Genomic DNA, 25,752 nt, shown 5'->3' on the forward strand with positions numbered 1-25,752 from the left:
GAGAGAGAGAGAGAGAGAGAGAGAGAGAGAGAGAGAGAGAGAGAGAGCGAGCACATTTTTGTCTCACTCCACTTCATTACTCACTAAATTATTCAACTGTGGATATTAAGCAGCGTTAACCGGCTGTCATACAGAATTTGTGTACCTCATGATGAAATGTACAAATCATGACTGGTAATAGGTTTGAACTCGTCCCACAGAATCTATTTTACAATTCCTCCCAAAATCAAGAATGACAAATGACTTTCTATTTTTGTGATCCTGTTCTCTTGATTAGCAGTGTTGTAATAGTGCTGTCGATAAATTTTAGTCCACAAAGTAATAATCTTCTGATCCATGATCTGATCATTCTTGTTGTTCTTCTTTTTTTTTTTTTTTAAATCAAAGGGCACAAAAATGAAAGATTCCTGCGAGCGGACATCTCCTTCACGTGGCTGCCTCATCACCTTGCAGTCATGTGGATGCTTAAGACAAACCTATACCAGTCCACTAAAATCTCCACCCATGCAGGACGAACCCTGCTGCTGCCTAGTTTAACGCTCACACATTTAACAGGACAGAGGAGAGTCACTGTCACTCATCTATGATGTCATAGCTGCAGGCACTTCAGAGACACTGCAGTAATCTTTGATGGATTTTAGGTTATTTTATTTTACGGCAAATATTTTGATTGTATCTGTCTCTTAAAACTACATTTCCATAAATGAATAGGCTGGAAATAATCTGCTAGTGTTAGAAATGAATTAAGGAATTAAAGAGTGAAACAATGAATAATTCTGCTCATTTCTTTTCCTCACTCTCACAGCTGGTTTATTTCTAATTACCTTTTTTGGGGTCTGAGGATATAAATAATCTATCCACCTACTAGTCAGTGCTGCATTTTCTGTGGTGTGTGTCGTTTTTCTTCTGCATGCATTTAATCAAATAAGTGAACCAGGAGATGCAGAGTGGCACAATCGAAATGATTATAAAGCTAACAGCATAAGCTTCTATTCAAACAATCGGGATGAATGACTCATTCCTCTTTTATCGCAAATACAGTAACAATACGGATGTATTAATTATCATCGCTGTTACTAAATGTTTGGATGAACCACGTGGGTGTGCAACCCCTGAAAGGATGCGGGGTTATTAAGGAAACAAGCTTACTTAACCTTCTTTTCCTTCGCCTCATAATGAGTTTGCCAGCAGCAATATGCTGTTACTCCATCCTTACAAAAACAATGTTTATTAAGAACAGTCCGAGGATATGCATATTATGAATAATTCCTTTCATTAATTTTGCCGACATCTCCGTTTGGAGCCTCGCGAATCAGAGTGATTAATTTAGGAGTCTCACAAGAATTTCCTCAATGCGCGCCTGTTGATTGCGTTGCTGGACTTTTATTTATTAGCTGTTCCAATGAGCTTGCAATTCTAAACACCCCGGCAATTAGTCAAATGTTTTGCATCTCGCCTTACACTTGTCAGCCTGTCTTCACACTGTATTGCAAATAGCGTTTTGAAAAGAGCATAACCCTTAATTCTAAACCATGACCAGCACCTTTTTGAGGTAATTTTGAATTTCTTCCCCCGTTGCCACTTTATGATAGGCTCATAAAGAAAATACAGTGTCGGGTTCGCAGCCAATTAGAGTGAGATGTGGCACGGCACATATATCGGGGTTAGAGGAGTAGAGGGTCCTGCCTCTGGCGTTGAAAACGAGCCTCTGCTGCCCTCACACAGGAATAAGTTAGGGAAAGAGCCGTCCTCACTGCGAGGGAGTGTTATGAGGCGAGTGATTAATTACGTCGGAGTGAAATACTTTCTTTGGGGGGGCTTTGTGTACCCGGTAAGTTAAAAGGCTCCGGAGACTTTTACGCACGCAGGTGAAGTGTTTGGATGAGCGTTCAAGGACACCTTTTCTGCAGACGCGCCGCTTCGTGAGGATAAGACGTGAATTATTCTAGACTGAAGAGCAAAACCTCTGTCCTATCGAAGCCCTCTTCGGATTGCCTTCATGTCGTTTTTCAAAACAGCGCCTTTGAAAGATACCAGAGGTAAACTCCATGTCAGAAACTGCGCAAATGTGTTTGTACACCGGACAGATGTCCGTATGTCACTGAATGAGCGCAAATTCTAATGTGTTTAGTGCAACTTTAGGCAGCTGTGTGTTCTGTCATTTTGCTTTTTCAAGTTGTGCTTGTTAGAGGATGAGCTTAAATAATGCCTGTTGAAGTGGAAGGAACATGCAATTTGACAGCAGAAATTTTTAATAATTGACTGCACAAGACAACTTAAGTTATGGTTTAATAAATAAATACAAAGGCAATAACTTATCTTAGAAGTAGGAGAACAGAGGATGCTGTATAGACGACAATAATAATAAATAAGTCGTTTTGTTAATCATAACTTGATCTCAATAAAACGTAACGGTCAGGTTCAAGAACTAGAAGTGACGATGTTTTCTGATGTAATTCTTCAGGTCTGTGAAGTGCACCCCGATGACTGGAAGACAGACGCTCCGAATGGACGGCGGCAGTTGCTCCGGGGCGGCGGTGGTGGACGACAGCCCCCCATCCAGTCCGAGCTCCAGTCCCAGTCCGGACGGTCCTCGTCGGGAACTCCAGCGGGCCAGGGGGCTCCAGACCGGCGGGCTCGGCGGCAGGGGACGCCCGGCGGCGGCGAACGCGGCGCGGGAGAGGAGCCGGGTGCAAACCCTGAGAAGCGCGTTCCTGGAGCTACAAAGGACTTTGCCGTCCGTGCCGCCGGACACCAAGCTGTCCAAACTCGACGTGTTGATACTGGCCACCACCTACATTGCCCATTTGACTCGAACACTACAAGAGGAAGGCGAGGAGGGAGAGAACACAAAAAAAACAGACGCGTTACACTCTTTGAAAGGTGATGGCTACCTGCACCCAGTGAAGGTCAGTAACAATAATCATAATAATAGTCATAATAATAATAATGGTGGGATATGTTATATGTTAATCTGTTATTGTTGTCAATTATGATTCAGTATTTTATTAAATTGTCACTGCTCTAATGCAAAAGATTTAAAGTTACCGAGTTGATGTAAGACAATTTCAAAGGATGCAACATCATCCTCTGAACTTCTCTTATTTCAGAGGGGGATTTGGGCCTTTATACTAACAAATGAAATGTCTTTACAGAAATGGCCCATGCGATCCAGACTGTACGTCGGAGCGAGCGGACAGTTCCTCAACATCACAAATCCTTCAGAGTCCGAGAACCAAGGCCCATCATCGTCCACCTCCCATGCTCGGCTTAAATAATTAGTATGAAAGCATTTCATATTGGCACGAGTCCATGCTGTTTACTCTGGCATCATGGCTGTAGATCTGATTTCACTTCCACTAAAGCCCTACAAATAGGAAAAAAAACATTGTAAATTAATTTATTACGTGAATTGTATTGTATAAATTTTGAGAAAGCATACATTATGTTTGTTGTTATTTTGACTAATCCTCTTTGGCCTAGCGCCGTGCAGTTCCGCACATGTCGCAGGTATGATATTTCCACGGGGTAACGAGCCCGTCATGCTTGAGGTGTGCACTTTCAGTCGAAACATTTGCACTAAATGCATGCGTGAATAACTTAACATCTGTCATGTGAAGTGGTCTGTCAGGGAGTCGACAATGGAGGCTCTCCGTCTCGTCTTCCTTCTTATTTTTACATGCATGGTTGTAAATGTGTTTGTGAATAAATGACTTAAGTGAAAGACGACCAGTCTGCTAAAGTGTTGCCGATTATAGAAAATGTGTTTTGGTCGCTAGGAAAAAAATATATATTATTGAAAGTCCACATAGATGTTCTCGTGGCATAATTTGTTCATTTATATTTATTATTATTATGCCGTGTTATTCAGGTATTTCCTGGCAATTTAAGGTTGTTCTTGTGATCGAAAAGCTGCTCTACTTATGTGACAATAGTCAATCAAATACAGCTGCTCGCTTGAATTCAAGGATGAGTAAAGAATTGAATTATTTGCAGCAAAATGACTGCACCTGACTGAATCTGCAGCAGGCCTTTTGGCTGAGTACGTCTGACTTTAGAGAGCCGAAACGATAATAAATATATAGCTACTGTACATACGGTAGTTTCAGCTGTGTTTATAGTGTCGCCGTTTAAGAAAGCAAACAATAATTACATTTATTTGTACAGATTAAAGGCGTAAATATTAAGTATATTAGCCTCTTCACATTTAAAGTTTTAACAATTTATCATTTCAGGCCAAGTAAAGGTGATATTAAGTTCTCTTTTTGACACTCAGGGGACGTTTGCTTAACTTTGACTTGTTGATTTTAAGTTGCAGCTTCTTAAAATATTGATCACAACATCTTTAAGAGGAAACAAACTGGTATTTCTAGCCAGTTGGATATACAAATTATTATGTATAGAGACCACTAGTGTCTGTTTTATCTGCGGAGCTGAAGAAAATAAAAAATCTGAATTTGCGCACCGTGATTCGTCGCAAACCTGGTGCCTCTATGTCAGATAATGTAAATGCATCTTAAATATGAGCGACAACTAAATATGAAGTGGCTGGTGCTGCATCATAATCATTGCTCAGCTGTGCACTGAGTCACATGACCTACGAGGCGCGTTTAACAGAAGCCGGATCCGGAAGTCCCACCTCTTCCCTTCACGACACAACCATGAGCAGACAGCAGCTCCGCGCCGCTTCACGTCTGCAAACTAAGACGACTGCGGCAGGTTTCATCTTCATTGCGAAGGTAAGGCAGTGATAAGATGACTTTAAGATGAGTGTCCACAGCTGTGTTAATTGCATGTCGTAGAAACGGATTCGCAAGTAGCTGTTAACCGACCATTGCTTGTTAGCTAACAGCTAGCTAGCTCATGGCTCGGCCACGTGTGAGAAAACCGCGCAGCTCAACAGTTGACTCATAGGAGTCGTCATCGTTGCACAAACCAAATTTACGATTAAGTTGCATAATATTGCTCCAATACTAATACGAGTTTGACATTGCAAGTTCATTTGTTCTATTTAGTCTCGCAGCGTAGCGGTGAACTGTAACACGTGGATTTGGATGTCGACGTGTGCAGGGCCTGCTGTGCTGCAGTTAATTTCACACGTGTGTAATTGGCATACATCATGTAAAACGTTTCTTACCCTAACGGTATGTGTAGGTAAGTCCTGCAGCAATTAAACTAACTAATCAGTGACTTAAATACGTTGGAAATGTAATTTACAGTCATACCCAACGCTACTAAGAAACCAGTTTCGAGGTCTAGGTAGAGACTGCTCTCCTCTCTAAAGTAATACAATTAATCATTCCTTCAGACAATTGCAAAGAGAGAACGGCCCTCAGTGTCACTCAAGCTTTTTACAGCCCTGACCATATATGGCTGGTCAGGGACTTGCCCTCTTCCCATTAACTCCCTGGGGAAAGTCCTCATGGATCCCCCTGAGGACCTAAAGTCATGGCAGAGGTCCTGACCTGCTGTTGAACCCGGAGGACGTTAGCCATGCTCACAAGCTGTGTTAGCCAGGCGCCCTTTGACCTTCGGGTGATCAGTCATCTCTCCTCGATGTATCGACTATTTCTTCAGTACATCTTACTCATGCAAGCTGGAAATCAATGGTGCGCTCCCTAGAGTAATTATTGGTGAGGTCTGGTTAAGTTACTGTGACAGACTTGACAAATATTGTCATGAACATCAACTATAACAGACCGTATATGCAACTTTCTGACATGTATGGCTTTTCTTTATCATAGATCATCGCAGCAGATATCATAGAAGATGGCAAGTCTGCTCCAAGTGGACCGTAAGGTAAGCTTGGTAATTCTTGGTTGTGGTGTTAATGGTATAGGTCAGTCCTGCTGCTGGAATAGTGATGACTTGACACATTTGCCGTTTACCCATCAGACAATAAGATGGTGAAACTGTGACTAACTGAAAACCCAGTATAATAAGTTGGGACTATTTTGAAGTGAATTTGATGTGGATAGTGGCATGTACTTATATTTAGGTCCTGTTTCTTTTTCCCTTCAGCTGCTTCAGAAGTCATGCTGTGGTCACAGGAGATGAACCTGATTTAATTCTGTGCTGATCAGGTGAGTTCTTGCTACAGCAGTCGTGTTGTGTTTATGCCACTGCGACAACATTGTTGTAGTGTAAATACGTTATTGAAAAACCTGGTTATTTTTTAAGTTTCCTAAACTAACTGGCAAAAGTCAGACATGGCTGTGCCAAGTCTCAAATGATTTTCTAAACATTGAGTATTGGCAACGCCTGCAGCTGGAATAGTGATGAGAGAACATTTGCCGTTTACCCATCAGACAATAGAATGGTGAGATTGTGTCTACTGAATTACCAGCTGCAGCCTCAGTTTTAGTCGGTCTTCCCAATGATCTGAATTTGACTGAACTAAAAGACAAAGTTGTGATGCCACAAATCACTATCACTTGTACTAATTACACATTTTCTTTCTTTGCAGGGTAATGGGGCCAGTTCTCGTGCCAGACGGTTAAATAAAGAGTTGCTGGATCAGTTGGAAGAAAGTTATTTGCCATATTTTTTTAATTAATAAAACTTCTTTAAGAAAGATGGCTTGACTTGATCTTTTTAAGTTTGTTTCCCTGCATATCTCTTTTTTTACAGTGTATAAAATTTGCATTCAATTCAAGGTGGCTGTGTATGCCTGTATTGATTCAGTCTACAGCTATGAAGGAATGAAAATAAATGCTATTTCATCAATTGGTTGGTATAATCTTGTGCTGCCTACCTGTATTGTTAGTCTTTGAGAAGTCTTATTCCTCTGTGATGTATGCGCCTGCTCCTGGTGCGTAGGTGTAGATGAAGCGTAGGATGTTCTGGTGGAGCTCATCCAGGGTCTCGTCTCTCCTCTGCAAACCCTCCACGTCTCCCAGGTCACCAGGAAATACTGCGTCGGGTGGAACAACAAGCGCCGAGGCTCCTGTAAGAAGAAACAAACCACCGTTTGAAACTATTCTACCTAAAGCCCTCCATATTGCTTAACATACCAGGGCCAGCAAAAAAATAACTTTAATTTAAATGTAATTGACTTGGCTGTTTTACACAAACACCATACTTGGAAATTGGATAATCCTAGTATTAAAAGATTGAGATGGATGGGACATGTATCTAAATTTGTACAAACTGTAGGATGTGATTTCTAACTTCAGTTTATGTAATTACTGTACTTATCGGTAAAATTGAGAGGGAGGTGATAAATATTGTACCATGCTTGAGAGTGACTGAGTTTTCACAGAGGAGCACAGCAATCGCAGCGTCCTCTTCCAGGACTTGTGTCCTCAGACATAACTTGCAGTGAGCCTCAGCCAATGAGATCCTTCAACAAAAAACATGAAAAAGTAACGTTTGAAGATTGCATGAGTAGCAATGTTTAGTTTTTTTATATGTAAATATGAACTCTGTAAAATTGTTTCAAAAAAGTACAATGGCAACAGATAATTGAAATAATCAAACCTGGTAAATGTTGAGATTTAAAGCTTGGCCTACAGTTGAAAACAGATTTATTTTCATAGCTTCATATCCAAATAAAATGTCAACATGGTGAGAGATTTGTAAACATTTGTCATAACCAAATAAAAAATAGTCATCTGAGAATGAGGTTTGGATGAAAGCTCCCCACCTAGTGGACGATGGTGACATTACACTGGACAGGGACTCACAAGCTTGACATGCACTCTGGCTGTGGTAACTGACTGAAGATGGAATATTAAAGCTGCATATATTCCATGTTTGCAGTAGTGCTTACAGCAGTTTGACAGAGGCCACAGACATCTTGACGCTCTGTGTTCGGACTCTACGGCTGGCCATGTAGTAACCGTGGATTATTTTCTCTGCTCCGGGGCTGAGCTCCACCTGCACGCTCTGTGCATGAGCCACCAGCTGGAAGGCACAGAATCGAGGGCAGCAAGTGCACTTTAACGTCTCTGTACAAACACTTAAATAAAAGGCAGAGTTGTTATAATAGAACAGCAATGCAACATGTGTTGACCTCTTGGTAGTCCTGAGAAGAAAACTCCCAGCAGGACGGGTAGAGGGGTTTCCCCGGCTGCACCGCCTGCTGGAGGGTGTGGACGGTCTGGGCCAGCAGGGCCTGCTCTCCCCCCACATCCCTGCACTGAATGACCAGGCCGAAGGCATCTGCCAACTGAACTGGTACGGGACCCATTTCCTGCTCGCAAAGAAGAGACCGGGCATCGGAAAGCTGCGTAATGTCTAATGTGCGGTTTTACTGAGACAAAACCCTTAAGTGAGAAAGTAACCCGTAATCCAACCCGTATCTGAAACTTCTATTTGACAGTTTATACAGTCTACTGTCACCCTTTCACCTCCATGCAACAGAAGAAGGGCTCTGCTGGTAAGTAATGCTGTCTGGGCAGGGCACTTCCTTCAAGCAAAGTAAATTGTCTCAATTTCCTGTTTTGTCTGCACTATATACAAACATCTGAGTTGAGTGAAATGGAACAGTGAACTCACAGTCTTACACCACACAAACGTAACATCCACTAACTCAAAAAACCTCAATGCAGACCTGGTATTGCACATTCAAACCACGTTTTAAAGAGAGCTATACAAAGGTAATAGAACACCATGTTGTGATTGAACCCACTGCTGTTCCCAGTATGGCGCAGTCTGCCCTCCCAGACCGCCGAGGGGCGTCCGTGGAGTCTGTGAGGGCCCAGAAGCTGCAGTGGACTGGAAAGGAAAGCTGCTGGTCAGCATCCTCCCCGTACTTCTTCCCTGGGATGAACACGGACACTGTGCAGCTCTCCAGAACTGAGAAAGAGTCAGAGGGAGGAAAAGAACATTGTACGAGTAGTTCACTGGCTTTTTATGTGTTAAAAGAATTCATCCATGATATGAATTGTAACCAACTACTGCCATGATGTATTATTCATCTCTTTGGTGCTCTACCTGACTGAATGGCATCCAACCTTTCCTTTTTGTAACAGCCCAGATCTCCCAGCATGCAAATGCCACCCGTGGCTAGCAGGGCGGAGCCGGCATGGATGTTAGCAGTGCCCGCTCCGTGTTCGTCCCGGGACAGAGATGCAAACATCTCCCCCGAGGCCTGGTGCCTGACCCCGTGACGCGCCAAGCTCAGGCTGTATGTCATTAGTCTGGCACAAAGACACGGTAACATGGACGATTAAAAAACGATCACCTAAGGGGGTCGCAAAGTCGGGTCACGCAGGACCACGTTTACCTGTCTAGTATGAGAGTGTCAGCGGTGACAGCTAGCAGGTCCAAATTGTGAAACGTGTCTTTTGCGTCCGCTCTGTTCTGCACCAAGCTGAGCAACAAGCTCAGCTTCAGGGTGTTGTAGAGGCCCGGAGGAGCCACGTCCAACCCGAAGCAGTGAGCCACGACGGCAGAGAACCTCCAGCGAAAACCGGCCGTGGCCTTCAACAGCTCCTGGAAGCTGGTGCTGACTTTATGGGGATCTGTAGAGTTGTGAGACACGGCAGATGTTTTGTTAAGATTCACACGTTATCAGTACGCCTTTGGGTGGTGTTTCTGTTTATATATTATGAGACAATTTACTGCCATACACTCTGGCTCCCATGGTTGGACGCTGTTCGCCTCTACACTCCAGGTGATGCCGCTGCACTGCTGCACATGCGCAGGAATGCCCAACACCCGGTAGAGCCGACCGATTCTCATTGAATTGCACAGCTCATCTGTACGAATAGGGGGAAACAAAGCAATAGAAAAAGGGGTTGTTCAGTGCTGTCTGGTGATTATTGAAGAAACATGTATGCCACCTACAAACCACTGCCAAGAGAAACACAGAGCGAGGCCTTCAGAACAATGATTGCTCTGTGTAAGAATTGCACGGCCAGCTAATGAGTGTTCCTTGCACTTATTAACATATATGTTTAGTAACGGGAACCCAGTGTATTGAGTTCCTCTACAGGACTGGGTCAACAGAATATGTTAATCCATGTGCTGAGATTTGCTCGGCTCCCAGGGGTGCTGGCTTGACAATGTTATTAGAGGGGACAGGAACACTTAATATCCCACCATGAGGCACTGTGTGTGCACCAAAAATCTATTTATTTGAACTCTCCCCCACTAGGTTTGTGCTCCAAAGTGAGCCTCATTTAGAAAAGCCGGAGAAAATTAATGACAAACCTCAATACGTCTGACTGTGTGTAAATATAAGCTATTACAACCTCATTATTCAGCACTGGGCGTGACTATAATGGATGAGGAAATGATTTTACAAACAAATAATACCCTTTGAAACGTTGAGGATATTAATCTACAGTACAGTACCTCCTTTAAGATGTTGACTCGCAAATGAAAACTGAGCCTTTTAACCCAGTTAAACTAAAAAAAGTCTCATTGATTCTATGCTATGCAAACAAACTGGTTGATGGACAGCCTCCATCTATCTCCATATACCACTGTCATTGCATTTAAAATATCTCTTAAATGTGACAGGGATGGCTATTCATACTCCACCAGAGGGAGATCAACTGATTTAGTGCTGTTTAGTTCAGAAGTTGTTCAGGAAAGTAGTCATTGTCTTGTGTTCTGCAGCTAAAAGGTGATTTGATGCCAAAAAACACAAACAAATTCAAGTCCTGTTTGAAAGAGCTGATCAGAGGTGAACGTTATAAATAGCTTATTACACACTGCTGTTTGTAAGGAAGGTATTAGGCTAATAGCTTTGTTTCCTCTAACATTGAATCCGGCTACACAGCAATCAATCTATTTGTTGGCTGTGTGACATTGTTACAGGGGACATTATTACGCAATTATAGTGGAGCAATATTTGAGCAATATGAAGCCAATACATTCAGTAATCTTGTGTGATGCACACCTACCTCTGAGAAACAGGGTGACGGACTGGTACCTGAGTGAGCTTTGCTGATGGGCACTTAGAGCATCCAGCGCTTTGATGTGGATCAGCTCCACAAGCTGCTTGTCTGTCTCCACAAAGACACATTTGCAAAGATAGTAAATTATAACAGTGCACACAGTTCCCTTTTGAACTCGTGTATGAATTCAGACATCTCCTGCGACATTCGGAGGCATCGCTCTCACCTCCCAACACTCTGAACTTCACGTCCTCTTTCAGTGGGGAGCTGCACATCATGCAGCTGAAGTCGTTTCTCATGGTGGCCGACTCTGTGGCTCCAGGTGCATGGACGCGAATGTGGTGAAACCCTAGAGTCAGCATCGAAGAAATGAAATCAAATGTGAATCCAATTTTTAGGAATGCCAGTTTGTCTGATTGCTTGAAACACATAACATTTTTGTGTGTACACAACCAACTGACTGTGATCTTTAACATTAGGATGAACAGATGTACCTGTAGAGCACGGACATTCATCATTGATGCAGAGGAACCTGGCCCCCTGGGTGTATTTCGTGACCCTGGTCATGGCGATGGCCAGGCCCTCCATGGAGACAGGCCTCATGGGCCCGTGACCACGAGGAAAACTACAAAGGTCCAACGTGTACTCGGGGAATGGAGGCAGATGTGTCAACTTCAGAATCACATTCACCTCAAAGGAAACAATCATAGGACACGTTGTTACAGAGTCAAAGCCAGTGGGGGAGGAAGAACTGTAGTTGCCACATGTATTCATACCTGACTCTCCGTGTGTATTTTTTCAACAAGTGAAAGTGTCTTTATGGCCAGGAAGCATACCTGAATGAGGAATTAGGCAAGTGTAGTTAACCTTACAGTAAAAGTTGACATTTCATTGTTAGCTAGCTCACTCAGTTTTCACTTACAGACTGAAACAAAGCTGTGGCTCCTAGAGGATCACACAGGACACGGTCACCCAGTACAGGATCCACCTCTATCACATCAGAAGGATTCACACTGATACAAAACCTATAGACTGCCTCAATCTGGTGGGTTTCTGGAAAGGAGGGGCAAAAGTGAGCAAAGTTGAATGACTAGCTTAACACTCGTAGTGGTGGTTCTAGCTTATGTTCTCTGTAATATTGTAAAACTTTAATTTTATATAGGTGGAGGCTTCATCTATAGCCCAGTTGGCTTTTTGCCTCTTCCTGCACTGTGATATTCATTTATCTCCGTTATGTTTGTTTGTTTTATTGTTTGAATTGTGCAAAATAAAAATAAAAATAAAAATAAAATAAACTACTATTTTTAATTTAGCTTGTTAGGTTAAAAAACACAATTGCTGTTAGCTAACGCTAGCTTAAAGTCAGCTAACGCTAGCTTAAAGTCAGCTAACGCTAGCTTAAAGTCAGCTAACGCTAGCTAAAAGTCAGCTAACGTTAGCTAAAAGTCAGCTAACGTTAGCTAACGCCAATTGTGTTAGCTGTCTTTCATCGAAGCAGGCCTACCGTTTAATGGTTTACAATCTTCGGCCAGTTTCTGGAGGCCACCGCTTCTGTCTAAATAAATCAGAACTGATTCTTTTAAGGCCAACATGTCAGACATTTTAACCTCAATGGTAAGAAAGTAGTATTCTGCTATAAGCGAGAATGACTACGTTTGATGACCATCTTTTGGCGCTAGCTTCAACCACGTTGCTGTGATGACCACTCAGCAGATATGCGATTAAATGTAATAATTTAATAATGTATTAGATAAAAACAAATCTTATACTTGTAGTTGTTCAGTTCACATGCAAGGTTCTCAGTCCTCAAACTTTAATATTTTTCTTATTGAAATAAATTTGTACATACATTATGACAAAGAAAAGTGAACGACATGGTTATATTATTGTTTATTCATTAGGTATAGATTCCTTTTATATTTAATTACTTACTTTTCCCATTTAATTTGATTGCCATCTACCTCTTTTACATATTTTAATTTGTATAAGAACGTCGACCTGCTGCATGTCTGTTCACAATGTTCAATTAAGACAAAAACAAAGTTATTGCAAAATCTAAAATTATGATTAAATACACAGACACTCAAACTATTTTTCTTAGATATATTTTATTACTGTGCAAGAGTATAAGCCTACTTAATTGTCAGGCGAAGCAAAGCATTGTGGATTTTAAATTTCTGCAGTTAAGAATAAATGTGTTGAGGCAAAGAATAGCAAGAAAATAAACACAAACAATCCAATAAAAAAATGCACTCAATATTTAAAGACAAACAGAGGTAACTGAAGGAGTACAAGACATTGTTCTTTTTACAAATGTGACCTATAAACCAAAATGCTTTACTCAGTGGTCTCTCAAGTAATCCCTATTTCCAGCTTTGTTAAAATGAATACGATACATAATTATATTTTTTACAGTAATTACATGGACAAACATACTTCCATCTGACAGTCAAATGGTGTGATTTTAAGTCCAGTGAATTGTTCAAGTTTTTCAGAAAACTGCTTATTGATTTCATTTAAGGGACAAATTTAAGGCTTTATAAAAGGCTCATTTTAGAAACCACCAGATATAACATTAATAGAGGTTGGCTGTCCTTAATTCTTAAAAATATCATCTGTCATGTATATTTATAATATATATTATATATTTATATATTTATATAAATACAAATTGGTAAAAAATAAAGACTTTTCTGGCACTCTTTGTTCCAACCAAAATATGTTTTAAGTACGGTTTCGTCTCAGCTGCTTGCTTTGGCTTCATAGAACAAGTTATCCATGGTATAAATTCTTCCCTTTAGTCAAAAGAAGTTATGATGGTTAAGGCAACCAAGGACCTCACTGGGAATGTTTCATAGGAAAGAGTCATCAGGAGCTGGGGCATAAGAGAAGCCCACAAAGGCATCGTCGGCCTCCATTACACTGGCGTTGACTATGGAATAGTCTTTAGACCAGCAGATGGAGTTGGGGACCATCTCATCTGTAAACTCAGGATCAAAGTTTGAGATGTCACAGTAAGAGCTCTGTAAAAACATTGGGGGGGGGGGGGGGGGGGGGGGGAAGAGAACGTGGGTCATATTAGGGTTCATGGAATAAATACAAATCAAACCACACATGTGTATTCACAAAAAAATGACTTAATTTGATAACAAAACAGCAGTTACAACTTTATTTTACAAAGTGCTTTCAAATGGGATAAAGCCTTTTCTGTGATAATTTAATTCCACGTTCAACTTGCCAATTCTTCCATGTGTGCCAGACTATGTCAATTACATCGAAGAGGAATGTGGGGTGGATATTATTTAGTGGACACACAGGAGCCCTGGTTTGAGGGAATATGGGTCTAAGGATGACAATGTTGTGAAAATATGTAAAATACCTGTCCCTTTATAATTGTAGTGTTGCATTATATGCCAATAAAAATAAATAAAAGGAGCCAAATATATGTAATAAATGGTCATTCAAATAAAGAAAGGAAGAAAAAATAAGTTTTAAAACTTAAAAGAGAAAACTTCACAACATTACTGAAATTAAGTCTATAAAAATAATTACTTAATTTGGCATTTCCACTGTTAACTTGAAACACCTGTGAAAATACAGTGCAGTCAAATATAATAGGCCCTTTTCACAGCTGTAATTGATGGTTTAATGTGTCACAGCCATTCCAGTAAACCTGCATGCACAATACCAGAGCTTTGGCCCACCTGTATGGAGCAGGGCCATAATTAATGTTATTAATTACACCTGTGTGTATCCTGCAAGGGCACGTCAAAATGCGGCTGTGAAAATGGCCTGCAAAGAGGTTTGTCATGTTCTGTTTTTGTTGAGTGTATCAGAGAGTTGCTCATTCAAGTCTTTGGTTCAAACCAGGAACATATATGACAGACTTCAAAAGTCATGGTACTGTAAAATACCTGTATGGTTCTGATTTTTGGACAAGAAACAAAAATATTTACCACATTTGGCGTGAATGGGGGCGGGATCTTCTTCTGTTCGAGGTCCTCCCAGCTGATGGAGGAGAAGAAGCTGTGTGCTTTGATCTCATTCTGAAAATGTAGAATAAAAAAACATTATTTTATTCATAGAAAGTTAGTTGATTAAAAGTCAATGACTGATTATCTGTAATGCATTAGTAGCTGTGATGTGATGGACACCGATTGGCCACCAGAGAGAGCCCAAACCTTGTGCTACACATAAAGTGTCTGTATCTGAGCAGTGTTAGCAGGCTGAACAGTTCCCACTCACAAAGTCGTCCCGAGACCCCAGTCTGTATGTGCCGTCTTTCTCCAGCAGGCCCTGGAGGAGAGACCAGGCGGTGCTGGACGCACCAGCACGCATCACCAACGGCTTGTGGAGGATGTTGTCGTACATTTCATGCGTGTCCCGGCTGTAGAACGGCGGCTAGGATATGAAAGAAAAAGAGACTAGTAGAGGCTTGTGAGCGAGTGTGATAGTACAATGAGGTTCTCTAACATTAAGTGCTAAAATAAATGGTAATTTGCTGCAGTTTACCAGTGCATCATGTTAAAATTAAAAAAGCTTTGTCTGCATAAGTAGCTACCTAAAAACCATAATAATTACTTCCTGCAAAAATAAGTGCAATGCATTAGGATATTTAGAAAAAAAGTGTGCTCAGAGTAAAAACTCACCAGTCCAAAGAGCATTTCATACAGCACTGAACCCAGACACCACCAGTCCACTGTGTTATCATACGGCTGCTTCCTCAGGACTTCTGGAGCCAAGTACTGGTCAGAAGAAGCACACAAACACAATACTATAACGCAGACATTTCGCTTCTGGCTGAAGCTACACCAACCAAATGTATATCATCTATTACTGCTCATGAATGCCTATTTTGCTCTCTGGAAAGGGTGACTCATAGCCCTACACAGGCAGCAGTATAGCCTCAAGAAGGACTACACTCATACTTTAATCATTAACCACACTACGTTCCAAAGACTGTTAATGATGATTACCTTTTGACACAGAAGGTGAGACTTCTTTGGAACGCCACCGGTGCAAAATTGTTACATGTAAACAATCAAATCAAGGCTGCAATACCTCAGGCGTTCCACAGAATGTAGTGGTGGTGTCTGTCTGCGAAATGCCTTCCTTGCACAATCCAAAGTCCGTCAAAACGATATGCCCCTTTAAAAGAGAGGACACACAAACAGAGAGAGACGGTTTTAGACAACATGTGCTGCACAAGCAGCTCATTATCCCCGGGGACTGAGGATTCTATTGTTGCCCCGGAATGTTGGCTGCAGTGTAGCTCAGTCAGTCCCATTCACCGTTCCCTCACTTTCTCAATAAGGCCAGGCAGGGAAATCATTACCGAGACCTAATCCAATCACACGCATTCTGTCCAGCTGGAACTGGAAATGACACCGTCGTTCACCGGTGGTACAAGTATGACCGGAGGAGAATGACATTTGTGCTGTAGAGTCTTAAATGAGTGTTGTATTGTCCAACGTAATATCAAACTTTAAGTAAGTAGGTGCTGTGCCATCCAGGTGTATTCAAGATAAATTACTGCTATAGTGATTATATATCAATTACAAAGCATTGTACTTGGTTAAATAATAGGAATACTCACTTCATGGTCAAGGAGGATGTTTTCTGGCTTCAAGTCTCTAAATGAAATTAACACAAATAAATGAATTTCAGTAAATGAGACACAGGTACAAAAATTACCCCATTGCAACCCTATATCCCTAATTTATTATACATATATTACTTTAACTATTAAAATATACATTTATTTATATTGTAGTCCCTGTATGAAGATCTAAATGCTGCTTCAAGCACATCTCTATAATGTCAGGAATATAAATCTTGCAGATAACAAAACAAATAAATAAATAATAAAAACACACCAAGTCTAATTGTAGAGTGTACTTTTTGTTTTCAGGTCGTTAAAACCCCCTAAAAAAGTCTGCTATGGCCTTGAAGACTCATTATCATGTGAGTGAGGCCAGCATGTGTCACACACATATAACAAAAACAGGATTAAGGACTTTTTGACCACTGAACACATGTACATGTCCTGTTACTGAAAAAAACACTCCTAATTCCATGTTTGATTAAACAAACCTGTAAACAATGTTGAGACAATGCAGGTATCCCAGTGCACTTGCCATCTCAGCAATGTAGAATTTAACTCTGGGCTCAGGGAAGGTCCGCTCTTTTTGAAGATGGAAGAAAAGCTGGAATTAAAAAAAAAAGTGATTATTGGAATGAATTACATGGTAACTGTACTGTAGGACTATGTACCACAATGAGGGCAGAAATCCAATATTTAAACATGATGTGACAAAGATACTTTAATGTCTGCAGTGCCTTTTATGTATAAAATAATACCTTTTTAATCTCCACGCAGAAAGCGTAAATATTGATCTGATTTCATTCACATGTTACCGGTCTTTGTAGTTCTCTTATTCAGAAGGGAAAGGTTTACTGGGATGCAGATCGTAGTGAGTCACTCTCACACAGTCAGTCACACATGGCAGCTTTAAAAAGGCCGATCACACTTGATGAGATGTACAGAGGAAGTCACACTCGGTGTGTCTTCAGTGATGTCGTGATCTCTGAGGGGATCTTCACACACGGAGGTGTGCTAACCAGCAACAGTGCTGCTCTTATTAAAGCTATGTCATACAAACTTCCTGTATTACTGCAATTCTCAGCTTCTTCTCGAACTCATGACTCATTTCTGCGCGAGCACATTATTCACAAATCCGAAACGACTCACTTCTCCTCCATTGACAAAATCCAAGACGAAGTACAACTTGTCTGTGGTCTGGAAGGAATAATGGAGCCCGACCAGGAAAGGGTGTTTCACATTCTTCAGCAGCACGTTGCGCTCAGCCATGATGTGTTTTTGCTGATTGGGAGGAGCGATTAAGTGATTAATTAAAATAATTACAATTCACACCTGCCTGAAATATGGATAGAGTCAGGGTCATATTTGATGGGAGAGTTACCTCTTTTCTGTTGAGGATGACCCTTTTCTGTAAAACCTTGACAGCATAATACTTTTCATCATGTTTTAGTTTTGCAAGGAAAACCTGCATCACAAGGAGTAAAAAGCAACATCGCATCAACAGTTTAAAGCTTAGTTATTCCAGATCTGATTCTCACTTCTTACATGGAAAGGTCAGCACAAGCAGAACTACAACTATTTGCTCCCCCAATAGAAAAAAACAACACAGAAACACTTCTGAAGATAACTAATGTAATAATTTATGTATAACAAAAATATATCGAATAGAACTATTACATTCAACAGTTAATCTAAACAGATCATAGATTGTGTTTTCTCTCTGAGATGAACAGAAAGCAACTGTACTTTCCATTATTGTGTTGTTCACGTACCTTCCCAAAACTCCCCTTTCCTATGACTTTTAAGAAGTCGAAGTCTGTGGGCTTGGCCCTGAAATGAAAAGCACAGCACTTTCATTACAGTGCATGTAAAAATGATTACACGATTGCAAGGTTCATAAAAAACAGCGGGACGGCTTGTTAAAGCGTATTTGAGTAAATAGAAAACAATCTGAGGGATTGTCGTGCAGCAGCAGGACAGACTGCAAATATGTGAGTGCAAATACAAATATAACATGTAAATATATCAATAAGTTGTAAATATACACAATGCCATAAAATATAACCAGGTTGAACATACTGTGGATTTCCAGAGGGTCCCAGGTTGATGTTTCTGGAGGTAGAGTTGTTCTGTTAAACAGCAGAGAAAATATTTTCTATATTAGATGTAAATACCGGCCAAAGACTCCTTTATCTGAGCTACAATAGCAACAAAAGGGACATTTGTTCACTATCTATAATTAGTCTAGATAGACTGTTAGTGGTAGAAGACCTAACGACTACATCTGGACGGTCCAACACACAAACTGAAAAGATGTAGTCAGCAGTAAAACTAAAACATACACGTAGAAAAACAGATATTGATCCATCAGAATTGGTTGCTAATTTACTGATTTGTCATCTTCGTCCTCAGAGGCGTCGGAAAAGTTTTGCATTTTGTCCATCAGCAGAAAGGTCCTCACATCTGGCCTGTGAAGGTGAAGAGGGACCAAGAAGTGAAATAACAGAAATAAAGTGACATCAGCAGGTAAAGCGTGACAACGCAGAACACTCTCCGTCTTATTCAAATCTAATTCACGCCGAGTGTGAAGCACAGCGAAACAAATTTCATCTCATTAGGTTTTTTTTTCGGATTCAGATGATTGAACCCATTCAAGCAGTGTGATGTAATGCAATGACTGTGAGAACTGAAACACTCACTGGTTGCAAAGCTGAGGGTGTGAGACAAGTCGCTTGATGAACTCATGCAGCCCTGCTCTCCTTTGCTTGATGAACTCTGTTGATGCAGATGCATACACGGTTTAAAACATACAATCAAACACTATAGCAGCATGGATCAAAGCAAAGAAAACTGCATTTATTCTTTTTAAAACATCAGGTATTGGGATTCTGTCATAAATCAGCCTTTGTGTGAACACTTACCGGGGTCAAAATTGTCCCCAAATATCCTCTTGGCAGGAATTTTCAAGTTCATAGCTGGGAACTGTTTCCTTAACTGCATTATATGAGAGAGCGACAACGTGAACAGCATGTCACAAAAGCCAGTGAATCGAAGACTACGGGAATGTTAAGTAACATGTGATGTGTTCGTTATGACATGAATCCACCACTCACTGTGTTGTAGAGTTTATCAAACTCTGCATACCGCCTGAAGACGAACCATTCCTGTTGTCCAACATTAACTATTACTTTGTAAACCTGAAAAAAAGGGCAAAGAAAGTCCATGTAAACACATGCTAATACAGTGAGTTATTATAATTTTTACATAAATAACATTTACAGACTGACAAATTAGACACTGGATTTTTTCACGCACGGTGTAACGCTTTTTCTTGTCCATCTGCTCATTGTGGCAGGGTATGCTGACGTTGGGTTGACTGGACTGCTCCTCCATCTTATGGGGCATTTAAAGGGGCAACTTCCGAAAGCAATGTGTCCTCCTCAGGGTGAGACTTCAAGTATACAGCTGGCCCATCATGGGTCACTTCTGCAGAGGAGAAAAAGAGAACACACCACTCTGTTATTGAGGAAGTGAAACTGGTGTTCTTCTTGCTCTCTGCATATTTAAAGTCTGCACACCTGATATGATAACCGTTTATCCCAGAAGCAATTGTTTTAACTGTTATTTATATGGTTTTCAACAAGTTATAATGTCACATGTTGGTTTTAATACCCCCCTCCCCCTTCCCCCCTCACCCCCCCCTTTCTAGTCTCCATCTGCAGACTCTTCTTCAGTATGTGATGGCACACACAAGCCACCAGCGCTCATTCATGCACACACAGACACAAGCTCTCCTCCATGCTGGGTCCGTGACATTCTCCCGGGCTCTGGTCAGTAGAAAGGTATTTTTAAATAACCTTCCGGTGGTCTTTGAAGCTGGAGTTACACAGAAGGTTAAGAGTAAGACCCCCCCGGAGTCGCTCTTCCACGTTGAAAGAGAGACATAAAAGTCACTGCTGAGGTGCAGGTAGACTGCTCCGCCTCACAACAGTGTGAACAAAAAGGTCAAGACCTCGGTGTCCTGGAGGTTGAGAAGCAGACCTGAGGACATGATTATGTGGAGGGTAAACACGGTGTGATCTGAATAAATCTCTCTCTCTCTCTCTCACACACACACACACACACACACACACACATCTCCTTTCCTTCATCGTGAGTTATCTAACTGTGTCCGTTTATTTGAATACAAAGCCCTTTGTCCGCGGCCCTCACTGGTTCATTGTGTGTCGTTGGTGAGCTCAGCATAGTTTGTGTCTTTCCAAACCGCAACCGTTGTCACCGCCGTGTATGTTAACAAAACCTGCGTTGAAGCAACGTTGTCCTGCTGCACATTGCTCTTGAACGCATCCCGAAGAGACATCTCATTCTGCTCACGTTGGGCTGAGGGTCCCTCTTTAAAATGCATGTGTGCAATCGGAGGGACCTTCAGGCCCTCTTCATCACTCGCCTCTTCTTTCTCTTTTCTTCCTTTTTAACTTTCTTTCACTTTCCACAAAGAGACCAATAACATTAACCGTTTCTCTATCACAATTGTCTTTAATTTGACTTGTTTCATTATTTTCTATATTAATATTATAAATTGTTTATATGTGTAGCGCAAAGAAAGCCCATCACCATGTCTTAGAGCGCGAGTAGACACTTTAAAATGTCTGTCTTGTTTGTTCATTTGACAAAAATTGATTATCAAAATAGTACATTATTTTGTCAACAGACCGATCACTCGAGTAATAGTTTACGCTCTTGTCAAAGCTATATCTTCACCAGCAACATGCACATGATACACGTTGGCTGTTATTACCAGGTGACCAGGAAACAGTCCGACAGCTTTGTGTGTTTAAACCTGTGCTTGTGGTTTGTTGTCCTGTGGCTGGTGAACATAAACACGGTTGGATATTTCCCCGAGCTGCTACACATCTGTGTGTGTTTTCAAGGTGAACACACTCTCTACGTCACTGGATGGGACCCGCTGTTTAACATTCCAGAAATAGTTTTGTTCAAGGGAGAATAAAGCTAGAACTATCTTTGCACAACTTCCATTTTCAGCTGATACGGCTTCTCCTTCATATGGAATGCTGCCGCTCACCACACCCACTAGGCAAAGGCATAATGGAATATGAAAAAGAACAAGATTAATGTTAAGCACATTCTCTGGCTGCAGTTTAAGCCCTGCGCTCATGCGACGACATGATTTAACTTGTGCTGACAGGCGCAAATACAGCGGACTACTACTACAGGATCAGAACTAGCAGTTCTTCCTGCTTAGCTCACAGACACATCCTTGCCTGTGGATATCCTATGAGGATGTTGAACATATATTTTTTTCTGTGTGTATGGTTGCGCATCATGCATGGCAAGCAATTTTAGCGAGAAAAAACAAAGCCCTATGATGTTAAATCAGATTTGAAAGCTCAATCGGGCATTTATCCACTGATAAACAGGGGAATACAGAATACAGGAATGAGAATAGGAAGACAACCTACTGCAGAGGAGCTGTCAATTATAACCTTTATTATGACCTGGTACTTTTAACTTTAAAAAAGTGAAATTTGACAAAGTTTGGATGCGTGTAAATCTGTAACGTGTGAGATGAAACTGAATATCGTGAACATTATTCTAGACGTATCTCATTATAATGCAATGGAGACTGGTCTCTGATTGAGGAAGGATGCAGCTGGAGACGTGGAGGTGCATGAACTCAGTCAACCTCTGTGCGTGCAACCGACCTCAGCATCTGGACAAACTCCTAACCTGACCCGACCGTCCAGACAGCTCACCGTCTGCGAAGCTGTAGCGCTGACGAATCAGCTCGAGCACTGAAAATGACAATTCAAAGAGATCAACCTGATTCAGCAACTTATCTGCAAATCAGGTCTACATACAGATGCATCTCACCATCTTTCAAAAACGTGAAAAAATGTAAAAACCAAGTTCTTAATAGACACCCGTTACATCAATGAACCAGTTTTGAACCTCCCAAATAATTACAAGCAGAAAATAAGCAGGTTTGCACAAAACAGAGTTGAAATATTGTCAACGGAGAACAAGGATTATCAAGGATACATCCCCCTTGTTAGTATACACACATGCTAAATGGGTCATTATTTAATAGCATCAGAGGAGTAAAACCACTCCCATGCACACCACCCAACTTATAAATGCCTGCCTGACACTGTCCATACCACACAGCTGACTCAACACCCAACGTGGGGATTCTGTTGACAACCAATGAGGTCTCTGACACATCATCTCTACAGGCGGAGAACAATCATGGGGGAGGAGAACATGTCCCTGGAACACCGAGAAGGCCTCGCCTAGTTCAGTTTACTTGCTGATCCGTTTGGTAAACTTTCACCTGAGGCTGTTTGCGTGTGTGTGTGCGCGCGCTCACACTGGGGACTTTGTTTTGTTTTTGTTTCTTAATCTCGGTGCATATCACGTGTATTACAGGAAAAAGCAGATTGTCTCCTGCCAAGGAGAGAACAAAACGAGCCTGAGGAAGGAGCTGAACACACACACACACACATAAAATACCGTCACGAAATGAAAGGTTAGACATGCTCCAACGATGGAATACAAACTGTAAACAACAAAGTAGCGTCAGCTGATTTAACTTGGTTTAATTTTTTTAGCTTCGGCTAAACTTCTGCTTAGTTAGTGTTATCTTAGAGCAGATAAAAAAGAAGTTAATGTTGTGTAATAGCGAACAGTCATCATTTTACTACTAACGTTACCTCCAAACAACGTTTGGTTACTTATATTGTTACTTGAGTTTCGTATGGTAACGTTAGGTAGTGTTAGTTTTGTCTTACAGCTAGGCAATGTTAGCGAAACGAGAACAAGGTAACGTTTCCATGAACAAAACGTACCTTACAGTATTTTGGTGCGTTGTTCATCTATTTCCGTAGGTCCAGTGAGGCTTTTTCGCTCCACACCATTTAAACTGTCGGTAAAACGAACGTTTTTCCAGTTTCGATTCGGTAAAAAAAGCCCCTAAAGCCTCAAACTGAATGTGAATGTTCTTGCTGTCCATAAGCGTCTGTCAAGTAAGTGGGGGAAGCAGGAAACATCAGTCCTGCTTGGCCGTACAAAGTTCCAATGAAATTTGTCACGGGACTTCTCAACTGCAGCCACTATCAGGCCGGACACAATACACCAGTGCACTTCCGGTACTGCATTTCAAAATATAGGTAGAGAACGTTGCTCATACATTTACTTCAGCACTAAAATAAAATGTTTAGGTACTTGTACTTCAATTTCCATTCCAAAAATGAATGCATAAATATTATCAGTCCAATGGTTTGATAATAGTATAACCTTTACTGCACAATGTGTTTTATTTTTCTTTCTTTGCGTACATCTTTGTGTTCATACTTCTATCTATAATATTGCATAAGTAATATTTCGAATCCCGGACTGTTTATTATTATTTATTATTTTTATATTTTGGGATTACTGCTTTTACGTAAATGGTAAAAAATAGAGTACACATTCCTCTAATGATGGCTGGATCAACCCACTTCAACACTTTGTATTGTGTATGTATGTTGTTATTTCAAAGCACACCAATTAAACAGATTTATATAGGAATATGCACCATGTGGGCTTAAACGAATAACATATTCAAAGACACAAGGCCCATCTGAACCTCAATATTTGGTAATAATGGAGTCCCTGTGTAAAGGCCCTTGTCTGAATTGATCTGGGATGATATTGTAATTGGTGGTGCATATACAGACAAATCTTCCGTTGAAAATACCCCAAAACATACTGAACCTGAGGCTTTAAAGAGAGTCTGGGTGAGCCTATCTGGTGATCCACCCCTGTCAATTATATACATTTTCACGTTTCAAGTGAAACACAATTGATGTTTTATCAAATGTATTTAGTTTCGTAGTACGTTTATAGTATTTGTATGAGGCTGACTACAGAAAATTCCAGGCGTTTAAAAAACTTCTGCTATTTCTCATATCTTACACTGGGTTTTTTATTTTACTTTTTAGAAGCATAGTAAGTAAGTTCCGGTCTTGTTGTGGTTGACTTAACACAGCTAATTTAAGACTCAGGACATTGAGAAGTCGAACGGTTCAACAGTGTCACCTACAGGTAGAAAGACAGGACAAGCCTAATATACCCCAAAACAATCATCCACATCCAAAGTTCACTCCCAGAAAAATATAAAATTTAGGATGAAATGACAACGTTAGAATTATGATAAATTAATTACAGAAAACATGTCAACAATTAATAAATTGCAAGTGACAAGTTTGAGATAATATCTCAGACTTATGAGATATTAATTATGTTCTTCATATTTTGATAAACGAAAATGAAGTTTAATGTTCTTGTGCTGACACCTGAACTCTGTTTAGTAGTATTCGTTGTGAAAATCCATACAGACGCATTGCACCACTTACCCCAGTCCCCCGAGTCGACTTACCTGCTTGGAGCTGATGGTGCGCAGACCAATAATAACCAGAGATGTTGTGATGAGTTAAAACGGATATAGCAATGTATGAACAACATGTAACATATGAACAAGACATAATTTCCGTGGTAAATATTTCACTTTCATTTTGACTTTACGTGCATGAAACCTTAGAACAGTGCCGATGCCAAAGGTTTGTCCACAAGGTGTCAGCAAACACAAGTTAAAGGAGTATTGAGTTTATGCACGAGCTGCCTGTCAAAGCGAAAATTAAATATTGTGTTAAGTGTCAGAGTTTAAATATTCTAAATGAGCCCTTTTCACATTTTAACATGTTTTAGCAGATTACACACAGGTGTAATACATATAATCATTGTATTAACACAGTCATTCCAGTAAACCAGCACGTGCAATACCAGTTCCCTGGCCAACCTGAATGGAACAGGGCCTTAATTAATGTTATTAATTACACCTGTGTTTACCCTGAGATTACGTGTCAAAACGGCTGCTGTGAAAAGGGCATTTACTGTCTGTAATATTGGTGTGAATCTCAAGCCACAATGCCTCGATCTTCTCAAATATGATGCAAATATGTGAATTATCATCATAATTTCTATCTCTTACAATGATGTTATGTCCACTCAAAGACATTGGCTTTATTAAGCAACAGCAGATGGCCTGTTCATTGCACAGTGCACTCCAATTGAGTTGTGCACCATCTGGTAAAAATAAAACAATAGCAGCGCTATCTGCTTCTATGAATACATGTTATTGAATATTAACTCAAAATAACATATCAGCATTGTAGATTAGAGGGATCAAATTGGATTGAAACCCCCTGAAGGGCCCCCGATAGTCCCCGCACCCCACTTTGA

The 25,752-nt window shown here is 40.8% G+C and overlaps 4 protein-coding genes across 11 annotated transcripts in view; 2 read left to right on the forward strand and 2 right to left on the reverse strand.

The window, feature by feature from the left end:
• ppp1r42 (protein phosphatase 1, regulatory subunit 42) overlaps positions 1-1,008 on the forward strand; it is a 5,915-nt gene extending 4,907 nt beyond the window's left edge. Inside the window, exon 9 of the mRNA XM_031849999.1 lies at positions 388-1,008. Within this exon, the coding sequence (XP_031705859.1) occupies positions 388-400 (13 nt within the window). The 3' untranslated portion in view covers positions 401-1,008. The remainder of the gene's footprint in view (positions 1-387) is intronic.
• Positions 1,009-1,752: 744 nt separating this feature from the next.
• On the forward strand, positions 1,753-3,495 carry tcf24 (transcription factor 24). Its single transcript, XM_031850000.1, has 3 exons — positions 1,753-2,039; positions 2,465-2,909; positions 3,156-3,495. The coding sequence occupies exons 2-3, from the start codon at positions 2,484-2,486 to the stop codon at positions 3,276-3,278; spliced, it is 549 nt and encodes a 182-aa protein (XP_031705860.1). The 5' UTR covers positions 1,753-2,039; positions 2,465-2,483; the 3' UTR covers positions 3,279-3,495.
• On the reverse strand, positions 1,932-12,845 carry mcmdc2 (minichromosome maintenance domain containing 2). Of its 4 annotated transcripts, XM_031849991.1 has the most exons (14): positions 12,355-12,845; positions 11,773-11,903; positions 11,627-11,686; positions 11,345-11,540; positions 11,077-11,199; positions 10,857-10,958; positions 9,576-9,704; positions 9,230-9,467; positions 8,938-9,143; positions 8,633-8,799; positions 8,015-8,194; positions 7,772-7,905; positions 7,233-7,342; positions 1,932-6,946 (listed from the first exon to the last, which is right to left on the reverse strand). In XM_031849991.1, the coding sequence occupies exons 1-14, from the start codon at positions 12,449-12,451 to the stop codon at positions 6,780-6,782; spliced, it is 2,040 nt and encodes a 679-aa protein (XP_031705851.1). In that variant the 5' UTR covers positions 12,452-12,845; the 3' UTR covers positions 1,932-6,779. The 4 variants fall into 4 exon arrangements, 3 of the variants coding, with proteins under 3 accessions (XP_031705851.1, XP_031705850.1, XP_031705849.1); XR_004212837.1 differs by lacking the exon at positions 12,355-12,845 and having other exon boundaries at positions 1,932-2,819; positions 3,154-6,946; positions 11,345-12,021; XM_031849990.1 differs by lacking the exon at positions 12,355-12,845 and having other exon boundaries at positions 1,932-2,819; positions 6,755-6,946; positions 11,345-12,021.
• Positions 12,846-12,939: 94 nt separating this feature from the next.
• sgk3 (serum/glucocorticoid regulated kinase family member 3) lies at positions 12,940-23,546 on the reverse strand. 5 transcript variants are annotated; one of them, XM_031849997.1, is made up of 18 exons: positions 23,324-23,546; positions 22,227-22,265; positions 19,768-19,938; positions 19,566-19,649; positions 19,374-19,446; positions 19,152-19,227; positions 18,842-18,920; positions 18,532-18,581; positions 18,225-18,282; positions 17,834-17,917; positions 17,602-17,733; positions 16,944-17,056; positions 16,447-16,483; positions 15,912-15,998; positions 15,500-15,595; positions 15,096-15,251; positions 14,807-14,896; positions 12,940-13,873 (listed from the first exon to the last, which is right to left on the reverse strand). In XM_031849997.1, the coding sequence occupies exons 3-18, from the start codon at positions 19,855-19,857 to the stop codon at positions 13,703-13,705; spliced, it is 1,476 nt and encodes a 491-aa protein (XP_031705857.1). In that variant the 5' UTR covers positions 19,858-19,938; positions 22,227-22,265; positions 23,324-23,546; the 3' UTR covers positions 12,940-13,702. The 5 variants fall into 5 exon arrangements, with proteins under 5 accessions (XP_031705857.1, XP_031705856.1, XP_031705853.1 ...); XM_031849996.1 differs by having other exon boundaries at positions 22,176-22,265; XM_031849993.1 differs by having other exon boundaries at positions 22,176-22,265; positions 23,319-23,546.
• Between the last annotated feature and the right edge of the window lie 2,206 nt (positions 23,547-25,752).

This window comes from Anarrhichthys ocellatus, unplaced genomic scaffold, assembly GCF_004355925.1.
Source record: "Anarrhichthys ocellatus isolate YVR2014 unplaced genomic scaffold, GSC_Weel_1.0 scaffold10, whole genome shotgun sequence".
Taxonomy (NCBI): domain Eukaryota; kingdom Metazoa; phylum Chordata; class Actinopteri; order Perciformes; family Anarhichadidae; genus Anarrhichthys; species Anarrhichthys ocellatus.